At 39.7% G+C, this 14,051-nt stretch overlaps 1 protein-coding gene across 13 annotated transcripts in view; it reads right to left on the bottom strand.

The window, feature by feature from the left end:
- The window catches only part of ROBO2 (roundabout guidance receptor 2), an 863,595-nt gene that overhangs the window by 208,064 nt on the left and 641,480 nt on the right, over positions 1 to 14,051 (bottom strand). For all 13 annotated transcript variants that reach the window (XM_061627931.1, XM_061627933.1, XM_061627938.1 and 10 more), the window contains one exon: positions 4,368 to 4,573. In XM_061627931.1, coding sequence (XP_061483915.1) covers positions 4,368 to 4,573 — 206 coding nt within the window. The remainder of the gene's footprint in view (positions 1 to 4,367; positions 4,574 to 14,051) is intronic.

The raw sequence follows: 14,051 nt of genomic DNA, 5'->3' as shown, positions 1-14,051 counted from the left end.
TGTACCCGGAAATTTTTGCAAACAATCAGTATTCTCTTATCTACAGATGCTCACACTTTATGGCATTGCTCAGTCAAGGACTTTTAGATGTCTGTCTTTACCTCTTCAGGAAAAGGCCCTTACAAAATGTGTTGCTCAGGGTTGACGTCAGCATGCCCTTACAACGTCACAGGTCTCCTTCAATAATCGATAATTCTTCAGATTTGATGGCCAACTTCAGCACTTAATTACCAATATGAGTGACAAGCTTGTCCCTGTGCATGATCTGTGGGAAATGTTTATGAAAACTCTTCCACAGTTTGTTCTATATGAGAATATTACAACTGATGAATGATTTCAAAGGAAAATGTTCAATGAAGTAGTATATGCTATCCAAACCTGCTAAGTATGGCATAAACTTCTCTGTGTTGTGATTCCAAAACATAATATGTTTATGATGCAGACATGTATGTGAGGAAGGAAGGAAGTGCCTCAACAGCTCAAAATCTAGGATAGACGGTGACTGATAACCGAACAAGATGCTTACAGGTTTTTCCAGGGTTCTGGATGGAACATAACAACTGATAACTTTTTCACCAGAGTGCTACTGACTAAGAAAATCCTAACTGGCTGTCTCATGAAAAATGAACAGTCTAGAAATTCCCCCAGAAATCCTTGCCCACAAATTCAGCAGTGCCAATAGCAGCACTGCTAATTTTCAGTAAGGTTTCACACTAGTAAGCTACATCCCAAAGAAAAGGACAGCAGTTGTCCTTTCTTCATGCATAACACAGCAATCTCAGACCAGATTTCCAAGCCTGAAATCATTCTCAGGTGGAGTGAACTGCTGTGACCAGAAATCCTCAACATGCACTTTCAAACGCATGATCAATAGGTAGCCAATGCAAGAAAGTGCGACAATGATGTATTTCATGCAATTTTGTCTGTCCTATGCATGCAATTGTGGAATGCAATGACTGTGCTGTAAGATTTGTTGTTGTTGGTATTACTGGTAATTACCAGCTCATGATCATTGCACTGCTACTGTTGTACAACTGTTATATGTATGTTAATGGCACAATTTTTGTAATGTTTAAAAGACTTTATTTAGACTTCACACACTTTATAGTTTTTGTACTTTATGTTACATTGTGAGTTATTGTTGATCCTGATGACATGTGTAACTATATTGTTTTATAAGACAAAAGGCATGGTGCTTTTGTTTGTTTTTAAAAATGGTGCATGCTTAATAACTTCTACCAGGTACTGTAGTTGCCTGGGCTTCTTGGGGTGCACTTGAAATGGCACAATTTTTGTAATTTTGTAATGTATTTTTTTTATTGACAGGTGGTAAAGGGAAGAAATTAAGGCTTGTGATAAAATTCACAAATATCTCCACACTTGTTTAATTAATATGTCATGATCCATGGTTTTTCTGGGTTTTTCTCCCCAGACTGAACATAAATGTTAAATCTATTTACACTTTTGTGATATACTCTTCCATTCTTAAATAGGAACTTTTAAAAAAAATGTTATTTTAATCTGTTATATAGATCAGGTGGCTCCAGCAAAGCGAATAATAGACCTGCATGGCCATTTCTATAGCTGGATGCAGACTGGTATCCCACAAGCTTCTGGCATGTGGATTCTCGCCAGAAGCACATCATCAATGCTCTGAAAGTTTGTCTGAAATCACTGAGCTCCCACCTTTAATTGCTGCTTTCTAAAACTACTGGGGAATCTTGACTATCCAAGCGCATTCTTTAATCAAGCTCTACAGTAAAAACGCATTAACCTTCATGGCCCAAACCTGCCTTTAGCCTTGAGAGGGAGGATAAATTGTTTACTCAAGGAAAGCTAGCATTTTTAAAAAATAAATTCCATTTTGTTCCAAAGAGGTTAACAATTCATTTACGAGCACTGATGAGATAGTGGCAGGAAACAAAATAGCCTTTAATTTTTTGTACACTAAAGCTGCCTATATATGAGGTGGGGAGGGGAGGAAGGAGTGATAATAAAATTAAGTGTTAGCACTACTGCTGACACAACTAAACAGGACTTGCACTAAAATTGTAACTATGCATGCAATGACTACACTTAGCTTTCTGAGTTTTATAGACATCTATTTGTGTATATCTCTAAGTATATACATTCTATATAAATTATTTGCCACTAGCAATACAACAATTACCAACCACAGAAATTATATTGTTAATGCTTCATGTGGAAGGATAGCCTTAAACATAATTATATCTTCCACTGTACGATAAAACTAATGTTATCTTTTCTATAGCATTGTATTTTAATAGGATGAAAATTTTGTCCTGAATTTGCTGAGCAGTAGGTAGAAACAAAGAATTTGTCCACACCTTCCTTTCAATGGCTGGTACAGACATGACACTAGTTTACTTTTAACCCTAGTTAACAAATAAAAGTTAGGCAAGATAATGAATACTCTCCCTATAGTCCCTCCTCTCCCTCATACACATTCTCTTTCCTTACATTGTAACCATGGTTAAGCAACTTTGGAGCATCTACATTAATTATGGTTATGGTAAACCAAGGTTCACATTTGACCAGGATCTGAAACTGCAGTGTGTTAATTTTAGCATAACAAATGGTTAATCTTAACTAGGCAACCAATAGTGGCAAAGAATTGCTAATGTTATGAAATCCAAGGGATTCCTGACTGCTCTGAGGATTTCCCGCAAATACAGCTGTCAATCCTGTTGAGGCCTTGGTTTCTGAAATGGCAAGATACTCTGGGCCATTAACACATTTGTCCTTGCACACCTCCTCTTGTGCTACAGAGCCAAATCCAGGCAATAGAGCAGGTGGGATGACAACTAGGGCTTCAGTGTAATAAAATGTTAAGTGAAGCCAACCAAACAAACATTAGAATGCATAACTTTGTCTATTGCATGGAGATGAGAGTAGCAAAAAAAGCTTACTTCGCTGCCTGCGTTGCTACATATGAGGGTTGTTAGCATCTACCTTAGCAAATGGGATTCTGGAACCCTGCAGTGACAAATTTGTGACAGATTTGCTAGACATTTTGTGGATAAAATTGCTTGGTCTGTGACAACTTGAATGCCATTGTTGGAGCAAGAGTCTAATAAGAGTCTAATGCACCAACTGATCTAGTTTTATGGGACCCGTTTCAGCTACTGTGGCCAGAGGATATGGACAAAGGAACCAAAGACTGCCTTTAAGATTGGTTCGGAAGATGCAGCTGGTGCAAAATGTGATGATCATGTTATGAACCAACTTGCTAATTAAATTAAATTAAAGTAGAAATATATATTAGTCAAATAAACATTTTTTCCTTAGAAATATGTCTGAGGACATTATTGATGTCACTGCACAACTCCTGGTTTATGATAAGAGTATTGTGTAGGCACTAGTAGCTTATTTTATGCAGCCCTGGGCTACTGCTGGGAAGAAGGGCGGGATATAAATCAAATAATAATAATAATAATAATAATAATAATAATAATAAAATTTCCATTTGTATAGCAAAAGTAAATTAAGCCAGACTTATGGTTATATTCAATGGGTTGTACCAAGACTAGTCCTACTCAGAGTAGAGCCATTGAAATTCATGAACCTAAGTTAGTCATGTCTATTGACTTCAATGGGACTACTCTGAATAGGACTAGCATTGAATATTGCCTTTAAAGAGCAATGCAAATTTCCAGTTTGTTATGTTGAAGGGGATTTGAATAGATTAGAGGTATCTTCTGCTCAACTATGCTTGGCTCTGTCTGCTCCAGTGGTGAGGAAGGCTCTTAGCAGGGAAATGCTGCTGGTGAGGAGTGCCCCAATGCACTTGCCCAAACGACAGGTGGGTGAAAGCTACCATTTGCTATCAGCAGCAATACCCAACAGAAAACCCCAAAATGGGGAATTCAGGGTGGGACTGACCTTGCTGCCATCACATGACAGCCTGGAAGATAGCTCAGTGAAGGGACATTTTTTCTGGGGGGCCCTTCTGTACTGGGTGGCACGGGCATGAGAGCTGTGGATAACACACTAGCTGTGCTGATGCATCAAGCCATGCCGCTACAAGCCAGAGGTTAGAATTGCAGTCTGCTTCTGTCAAACAGTTTGGCATTAAGTGACTCGTGCAATTCTAGCATTAGGCAATAATCCAGAACTTATCAGAAAAATCATTTCAGGTTTCTGTAATGAAGGGAAGCATTTTCAGTTGCGGAGTGAAGGAGAAATATGCAAATTTGATTATTTACAAATTTTGCAAATTTTGCAGCCACTATCCACAAAACATTTTGTGAGTACCTGAATTACATTCAATAAATAATTAAAAGGTCTTCAATTAACCAAGTCTCCAGATTTCAGGATAGTAAACATGGTATACATATCACACTCACTCGTAACGGTTTAATTTGCAAGGTTCCTTGATCCTGTATAGATGTCCTTGGATCTCTGCCCAGGAAAGTGAATCCTTCTTTTAACCAGCTGATAACAGGCATTGGGTCACCAGTAGCCTTGCACTTCAGCAAAGCTGTTCCATCTATTGCCAGTGTCTGGTTTACAGGTCCTTGAAGAATGATGGGTGGAGGCCTATCTGTTAAAACTGAATAAAAATAAAATAATAAAAACACTACTACACATCTTGTATTACTAAAAATCATGTTTATGATGTCGTGTTTGTGTCAAAGTACAGATTCCAACATCCTGAAAAATGTTTTCTAAAGAGTGAACTTTAGTAGTAATACCTATATATAGGAACAGCTAACCATGAAAAAACACCACCACTCAATGACCCACTGATATTCCTGGAGGAAAACTAGGATAAAAAATTTTTGGGGGGGGAGAAATCAAGCTGCTTTCAGAAAATGTTAATATTAATTCCCACTGACATAATGCATATGTAATTCTTGACTGCATGGAAGGGCTGTTTTCCATCTCAGATAAGAACTTTGCTTGTGCAGTTTCCTTCGATCCAAACCAAAAGTCTCAATCTAAACAATGATGGAACTAGTTCTGTGAGCCCAAAGGGGATTTAGGGTTGTGTTTCTTAAACGTGGTATATTTCCCCACAGAGTATATTTATTCCCAGTGCCATCTGTTAAGCAGGAGAGTATACCTTTTGCTTCCTACATAACTAAAATGTCAAACATTGCATCATATAAATGAAATTATATTGCTTCTTGGTGTTACTATAACTGTGCCTATTGTCAAGATTATAAAAGCTTAGCCTACAGCAGCAGGATGTAAATTAGCACAGAGTGTAACAAAATTAAATGAATTTCTGAGTCAGATTTAGGACAGGTGACATAGAACAGTTCTAAAATAAATCAAAATGCCTCTTCCTGAAATATATCTGCGTATCTCAGGGCTTCCCCTACCATGGTGAGGCAATTGCCTCAGGCACGAGATGGCTGAAGAAAGCAGAAGCAAATGCTTTCCATGCCATTTGCTCTTGAGCCCCCTGACCGTTCACCTCTGCTGGAGATCAGAGTTTCTTATACCCAAAGCCTGTTATCTGCCCCTAGATTAGCCTCCAGGTGCTGTGGAGGATGCCATCATGTCACCAGCATTGAAGTAAGATTCAGCTGTCTCCCAGTCCAGTCAGCTTCTGTATATGGAGTTGGGGAGAGGAGAAAGGGTCATCTTGTGTTTTGTCTTAGGTAGCAACGTGTCTTAGCCCAGTCTTGGTATTCCTCCTGCTCCACCATAGCAACTTGCGTAGTACTCTCATATTAGCAAATAGCTATTGTCTGCTATAGAAAATCCTAGCATGCATGGTCCTCATAATTGCAGGTTACCTATCCATTCATCCACAAAACACACTATTAAGCTACTATGTTTAGCTTAAATGATATTAATAGTAATATTAAAATTTTTCTTAGACATTATTGATAGGGATAAGGTACTAGGAAGTATTTTACTTGAAATTTATCCAAGTACTGTAATGCCTCAGTTAACAAATCCTAAAGGAAAGAAGCTCCTTTTTACAAAATCATTTTTGGGTATGGGGGCATGGGGGGCCGCACACTCTGACATAGTCAGAATGTGGCTCCTTGTCTATTGCAACTGCTGCAGGCAGCTCTCACACGTATGGCTGAAATGGCACTCCTTGCCAGGTGGCGCAGGCACCTCCACAGTAATCAGTGCTTCGGGTACCCTGGAGTGTAGGAGAGGATGTCAGACAGAGACCAATCACAGGGTGTTGGTGGTGGCTGCCCCTCGTGTATGGGGAGGAGAATTGTGCTCAAAGTTTTAGATCACTATAGCAAGTTGCTACATGATAAAAGAAAAAGGCAAGGCAGACATCCCTGGATGGGTTTTGGAATAGGCCTTCAAGTGGTCTGTATGCAAGGCTTATCTGAACTGGTTGTTTCATTTCCGATATGCATATTGTTAGTTCTGAATAAAAAGTTTGCTGAAATATGTTGAATTGCTCTTCTTTTTTGTGATGTAGGAATGTATTCCTATTCTTACAATTTTATTCCTACTTTTGGTACCAAAGTTTCTGTTAAAGAAGTAAAATGTCCAGGAATGCATGTACTTCATTAACTGAGATATTACTGTAAGTAAAACAACCAAAAATGAGTTACAAATCAAACCTAATAATTGATGTATTTATTTTGGATTGTATCCAGTTGTTTCCCTCTGCTGAAGAAAGGTTCTTTGATCCGGCAGAGGCTTCCATGATCCGGAAAGGGGAAGGCGATTCCCCCTCCCCCCAAAAAATTCCGTTTTGCTGCAGTCCCATGTACCAACTACTGTCCCAGCCCTCTTGAGCAGATTGTTTTTTTGGGGGGAAGGGTCCAAGGGGCTGCAAAGGGGATGAGGAAATGAGTGAAAATTGCCTTCCCTCCCCTTTCTACTACCAGAAGTTTCTACTTGATCAAAGAGCCTTCTGTCAATGGAAGGAGATAACTGCATACACCACCACCCTTTTTAAACATCCATTACAGCCATTTTAAGGAAGAATTTATAGAACTGGTTTACATTGTCCCCTATCAGGATACCTGGAGCAAATCTATTATGGTGAATATGGAAAAGCCTAAGCCACCATGGGTTATGTAGGTGAACAGCAGCTACAGATTTATCTTCAAAAAGAGTCTATGTTAGATTTCTAAGGATAACTACTTATTTTTAGTTATTTATAAAGGTAAGTTAATATTTAAATGCCTATTTTTTAAAAACAGTGTCTTTGAAATCGAATTAGTTTTTACTGTCTAAATGAGTAGATCATAATCCTTTAAATGCAACTGATCAATACAGTAATTGAAAGTCTCCTGGCCAGAAGGAATCTTCATTTTCAAGGGCATTATGGGTGAAAGACTACTACAGGTTTCCATGACGCTAAGGCTAAAGGTTAAATGAACACTTAGGGTTTCCAGTGATCTGTGAACTATATTGGTTTCAAAACTATGACTTGTAAATCCTCTGTGCAACGTGTTTAGATTTCCAGAGTTTTTTGTCAGAATATTTTAAATACATATGGAAGAGTTTCAATATGCCAACTTCCTCTATAGAGCAGTAGTCTGCCCTTGGACCCATTCTGAAAATGACTGCTAATGTTTCGCTTAATTTTAGTAAATACTTAAATAAGCCAATTAACATTTGCTCCATATCAAAATGAACCTCCTTTGTCTGTGTTCACACCCTTTGCATTGAAAGCTCTGAATGTGTGTTCTGCTGCTACAAATTGAATTCCATAGTCATATGTCTACAAATTTGTGTTTTACTACATTTGTAGTAAATGTTCCTTTAAGGATTCTAGCATAAAAGAATTAAAGAAAAACACACTGCAGAATATAAACATGTACATTGGATTTTAAATTAGAGGTACACAGATCATTCAGGGAAAAATATTCACATGCTTATACTGATCAACAAAGGAAATATTGTTGGCCTTAAAAAAACTTTATCTTTATATTTAAGTATGGATTATCTATATACAGAGCAATTAGTGATAAGTCTACAGACCAAAAGGTACAAAACAACAATAAATTGAGCCAACAACAGTGAATAATGAATAAATTAGAGGAAATTGAGATTGGCTTTTAATATTCAAGTGCACTGAAAAACCTAAATTGTATGGAGTTAATAATTGAATTTTCTATATTACACTCACGCTGACAGGTATATTGAGGCTTTTAGTATATTTGCATAATGTGCCATTATAAGACTGAGGTGCTTACATAGTTTTCCTTCGAAGAAAATTGCCTAGACTGTCTTAATTTTTTAAAAAAGAAAAAGTTTCAAATTTCCATGAGAGAGAGAGAGAGAGAGAGAGAGAATGTATTTTTGTGGTGGTCTTTCAAGAAAGCATATCTGAATTTCAAATATATAGAAGGCACTTGCCACAATCCATAAGCAGCAAAATTATCACTCAGTTCAGGACATTTTATCATGGCTAGTAATCTTTTCTCGTATGAACGCTTGAGTTAAAAATATTTCCAACAGAGACTACAACATGTAACAACTGAAACACAGCTATATATAACATAATTGAACACTTATTGTTTAAGCTCCTATCACATATTTTCATTCTGTACTGCCATTTCAATTGGACTTAAATTGGTCTCGAGCAAACAAAACTGTATTCAAAATGAAAATAAGTTGCCTCCATTATTAAACCATTAACCAAAGAGATATAAAATCTAGGCTAAGAAGAACAAAATAAAATCACCAGTCAAACACCATAAAGCTAATAAAGCAAAATATGGCTACTACTAGCAATGCTTGTGACACTATTTTATTTGGAGCAAGAATCTAGGTATCGTCTTTTGGAAAGTGGCCTTTCTTATTAATGTGAACAGAATATTTTTTTAAGAAATGAATAAAAGTAGGATAAAATGTAGGCAGTCCCATTTATGCTGCTCTGAACTCCTTGGAAACAGAATAGAATACAAACTTAACTTAATATATAATAAATAGCAATGAGATATGAGTTCATTTTGGATGCTGGTTAGGGTACATCACTTAGCCTACAATCCTATGCATGCTAACCTGGGAGTGAGTCTCACTGAACAGAGTGAGATTTCAGAGTAAACATACATAGGATTGCACTGTTTATGTTGTTAATGACTGCTTGAAGAGAAGGAAGAAAATTAAGGAGGTCCTTATTTCTTTTATTTAGAGAAATGCTAGAGAATAACAAAGACCAGAAGCCTTGACTATCGCAAGAAAAGAAGTATTTCTTATTGTTGATATCCTTGAAACTGACTTGCTCCTTTCTGCTCCTGTTGCAGTAAATCTTTTCAGCACCAGCAGGTGCAAACATTAACAGCTCAATGCCCTCTTGGCCAATATTTGTGTGCTCTATTTATTCCAATCACAGCCATGGCACTGAATCAGACAGCACTGTAGACAGATTTTAAGAAAATACTGCTCTTCCATTAATTTTAAATGTCCTTTTAATCTACATGTAAATTTGAATTGTATGAAAATGCATCATTTTGTCATCAAGAGTGAAAGAAAGGAGAGACTTAAAGAGGTCACAGAGTGAAGGTTAGGCTTTAATCTCTAGAACTAGTAGCAGACATGTAAAGATACAAGGATAAGGAAGAAATGATCTTTCCTTATCATAAAAGGATGCTATCAGCTTTTGCAAAAACAAAGGAAAGGCATCAACCCATGTTCAGTCCACCATAACATGCTGCTAAACCCTTTTGCCTGTCATTCATGATGAATATGCACAGTGAAAAGCCAGATTATTTATTCAGAATTAGCCTTTCCAAAAAACATTTTTCATGGAGAATTCAGGTCTCTAAGGGGCATATAAAAGCAGATTTGTTTGTAGCACACAATTTTTAATAGTAAAAATTCATCAAAGCCTGTCAGGAAATAGTTAATGAAAGTATTACAGCAATGAAGTACTAACCAAATAGGTATTTTGGGTTTATTATCTTTAGTACTATTCACTTCAAATGCCATTGAAATGATCCTTATACTAAAGGTAACAACATTTAGAGGAGAAAATTGAAAGTGTGTATATGACTAGCTGAGGATTTTCCTTGCCATAAAACATTTTTGAGAGAGAGAGACTAGATAGCTGACAAATACTATAGACCATGCTTTAATATTACCTGAATATTTTATGGATTTTTACTAAATGTATTCTCATATATGAACATGCTTTAACCTTACACAAGAACTGCAGAAACTCAAATATCTCATGAATAGAGGCTTTTTATACCTTTTTTTTTGGGGGGGGGAATGAATGATTCCTTTTCATATCACATAAGCACCTTTCCTATAAAACGCCCTGGTCTACTTCTACTGACTTTCTTCATTCAAAGTAGTCATCAATGAATTCCATACAGGAGCTTCCCATAGCCTTTGAAATACCCAGACTGCTTTACTGTTGTTGTTGTTGTAAATCTTCATAAAAATTCATACATAAAATACTTGAGCTGACTTGGCAATAGCAAATATTGTAAGTGAACAGGGCTATGAAGTGGCACATGGTAAACCAGTCAATCCGTACATCTGTAGTTCAGCTGAACAGGGAGTTGGAACATAGAGAAGTAAAAAACTAGATATTCTGCTGTTAAAATGAAAATATCCCTATAGGCCTGAGTGACTTGCACCTAATGTCTGTCAGCCTGTAGCAGAGGGAATCAAGGTTTTTTTTTTTTTCTGAGTCACAGGTCATGGCTTTTAAGAACTAAGCCAACTGCTGCTCATTTATTTCCTTGGATATGCAATACTTGCTCATCTAAGGATGTTTGTTGCATTTTACATAGGATGAGCAAGAGTTTTGTTTTTAACAAGGACTTCCTGCTCTGCGCAGCTCCTTATTTCAGTTTTTGATAACAAGCCAACCAACAGGAGGAAAGAACAAACAATAGGAACCATCAACACGAAACAGGAGACAACAGCACTCATACACTCTCTGCTGTAGGCCTAAGATGAAAAAGACAGTGATGGCAGCCCAGCTCTCCTAGGGAGTGGCTTTGAGATCAGCTCTTGACATGCAGAGAGAAAACCGTTTTACGGTAAGACCAAATGTCTTTTCTCCTGTGCATGATCTCAGGTGGGGCATATCAAAGCTGACCCATGTAGGGTGGGAACATTGCTGGGCTGATTACACTAGTGATCTGGCAGAACGTGCTGTAGCATTCTCCTCTCAAAAGCTGCCTCTGCTGATGCATATGTGTTAATCTTATAGTGTTTAATAAATGTATTAGGTGCGGCCCGTGTAGCTGCTCTACAAATCTCTGTGATAGATGCATGGCGTGAGAATGCTGCCGGTGTAGCTGCTGCCCTAGTTGAGTGGGCTACTATCCTGGCCAGCCGGGCTAACCTTAGAGAGGCGTAGGCCAATGTGATACATGCCTTGATCTACCTAGCGAGCGTGGATGATGACACTTTCTTCCCTAAAGGCGCTGGGTGGAAGGAGACAAATAAACTATCTGTCTGATGGAGATGTTTTGTTTTAGAGATATACACTTTCAGGGCTCTTCACACATCCAGTGAATGCCACGCTTTCTCTGTGAGGTGAATGGGATTAGGACAAAAAGAAGGAAGTACCAGCTCTTGCTGACAGTGGAAGGTAGACAGTACATTGGGATGAAAAGAAGGGACAGTACGTAGGACTACTCTATCCTTATGAAACACACAGAAATTCTTGTCAACAGACACTCTCTGGGCCGAAGTAATGGCCACAAGGAACCTTAAAGCATAGGAGACATAGGGAAATTTGACTTAGGGATTCAAAAGGGGGCTTTTGTAGGGCCATTAACATCTTGTGTAGATCCCAAGTTGGGTAACAATGGACCATAGGAGGTGCTGATGCTGTTGCCCCACGTAGAAAATACCTGAGTAATGGATGAGATCCCAGCGGTTTATCTGTAGACAGAAACACTGAAAGGGCTGAAGCCTGGTATCTGAGAGTGTTTGGCCTAAGACCCAAGGACAAGCCATCCTGTAGGAAGTAGAGAATGTCGTTTCTACCTGCTTTCCTTGGAATTAAACCCTTCTTTTGTGACCATGTCGAGAAGACCTTCTATGTAGTCTCATATATTCTAATTGTGGAAGGGTATCTTGAGGCCATCATAGTTTCCACCATTTGAGCTGGAATACCTCGTTTTAAGAGGTGTCTCCAGACACGAAGCGCCAGCCATCCTAGGTCAGGGTGAAGAAGCTGTCCCTGTGACAATAGATCTTTCCTGAGGGGAATTTGCCACAGAGGATTGATTGACAGATTGACAAGTTCTGGGAACCAGGGTCTCCTTGGCCACAAAGGAGCTATCAGTAGAACTCTTGCCCTTTCGGCTCGGATCTTTTGAAGTACTCTGGGAATGGTCAGAAGAGGTGAGAAGGTGTAGAGTTGTCCTTGTGGCCACTGGGACATCAGAGCATCTATGCTACCTCTGATGTCACATATCTGGAGAAAAATCTTTTCACCTGGCAGTTGAGGTGTGTGGCAAATAGGTCCATCTCGACTCTGCCGAAGCATCTCACTATTTCCTGAAAGGCCAGCGGGTGAAGTTTCCATTCTCCCTGATGCACCTTCTGTCTGCTGAGCCAATCCAATTGGCAGTTGTCCTCCCCCTTGAGGTATTCCACGAGGATCAAGTGTTTCCACCCACTGGAACAACAAGGCAGCTCCCTTCTGTAGTTGTGGGGAGCGTGTGCCTCACTGACGATTCAAATGTGATTTGGCCAATACGTTGTCTGTCCAGACCAGCACCACCCTCAACCATTTGATCTCCGCAAAGTGCCTCAGGGCTGGCTGAATTGCACAAAGTTCCAGAAGATTGACTGGTAGTACTGACTCGTGTTGTGACCAAGTCTCTGGTATCATCTGGCCATCACAAATGGCTCCCCAGCCTGTCAGGCTGGCATCTGAGGTGAACAGGGTCCATGGAGGGTCCTGGAACGGCACTCCCTTTAGTAGATTGGGTTTGTGCACCCACTATAACAGGGAGCGATGGGCCACTGGTGAAAGTACTACCTTCCGGTGATGCCTGGCCGCAAAGACACTTTGAAAAGGCAGTAGCGCCCACTAGAGTGGTCGAGAGTGGTGACATGTCCATGGTGTAGTCTGATAGGTTGAGACCATCAACCCCAAGATACCTGCCAGATGCATAAGATCCGCCGAAGGCGAAGATAGGAGCTGTGTGACAGCTGTAATTATCTTGTCTACTCTGTCAAGAGCTAACGTTATGAGTCCCTGCCGCAAGTCTATGGTGGCCCCCAAATGTATTATGCAGTGGGCTGGACAATGCTGGCTCTTGATTTGGTTGACAAGGAAGCCGTGATCCTTGAGGCATGCTAGGGTGATGTGCAGATCTTCCCAAGCCTTGTGGAGGGACAGAGACCAGAGCAGAAAGTCATCCAGGTAAGGAAAGACATGGACACCCTGCATCCTGAGGTGTGCCACCAGAGCAACCATGATCTTTGTGAATACGTTGGGGGCAGACGCCAGACCAAAGGGCATGGCCCTGTACTGAAAGTGATCCTCCCCCACCGCAAACCGGATGTAACATCTGTGAGGCAGAAAAACAGGGACATGCAGAGAGGCCTCCTTCAGATCAGTAGATGAGAGGAAGTCTCCCTTTCCCAATGCCTCCTTGATGGACAGTAAAGTTTCCATGTGGAACCTGCGGTATTTTATGAACTGATTCAAGTTCTTCAAATCAAGTAATGTCCTGACAGTTCCATCTTTTTTTCACGATGGTGAAGGATACTGGGAACATTTCTGAAAACCGCCTCTTTGAATGGGCTCTATTGCCGCAATCTGCAGAAGGTGGGCAATCGCTTGAAGAGTCCTTTTCCACTTGTCCAGAGATGTTGAAAGGGGGGAGGGGATAAACTTGGTTGGAGGGAGAGATGTGAATTCCAGCCTCAGTCCGTATCTGAAGGTGTGCAGTACCCATTGGTCCGAAGATGTGTTCCTCCAGTGGTGGGCAAAGTGCTGAAGGCGTTCTCCGACCTGAGAGACCCTGGCATCACAATTGATGCTTATTCCCCTGAGACTGGGATCCAAAACCCGATCTATTGGGGAAAGATTGTTGGCTTTTAGACTGGGTACATTGCCTATTCCAGAAGGGACTGCTGGTACGGGACTCCTTTGCTCTTCCGAA

Source organism: Rhineura floridana, chromosome 5 (genome assembly GCF_030035675.1).
Source record: "Rhineura floridana isolate rRhiFlo1 chromosome 5, rRhiFlo1.hap2, whole genome shotgun sequence".
NCBI lineage: Eukaryota > Metazoa > Chordata > Lepidosauria > Squamata > Rhineuridae > Rhineura > Rhineura floridana.
Note: the sequence above shows the minus strand (reverse complement) of the source record. Positions and strands in the feature narration are given on the sequence as shown.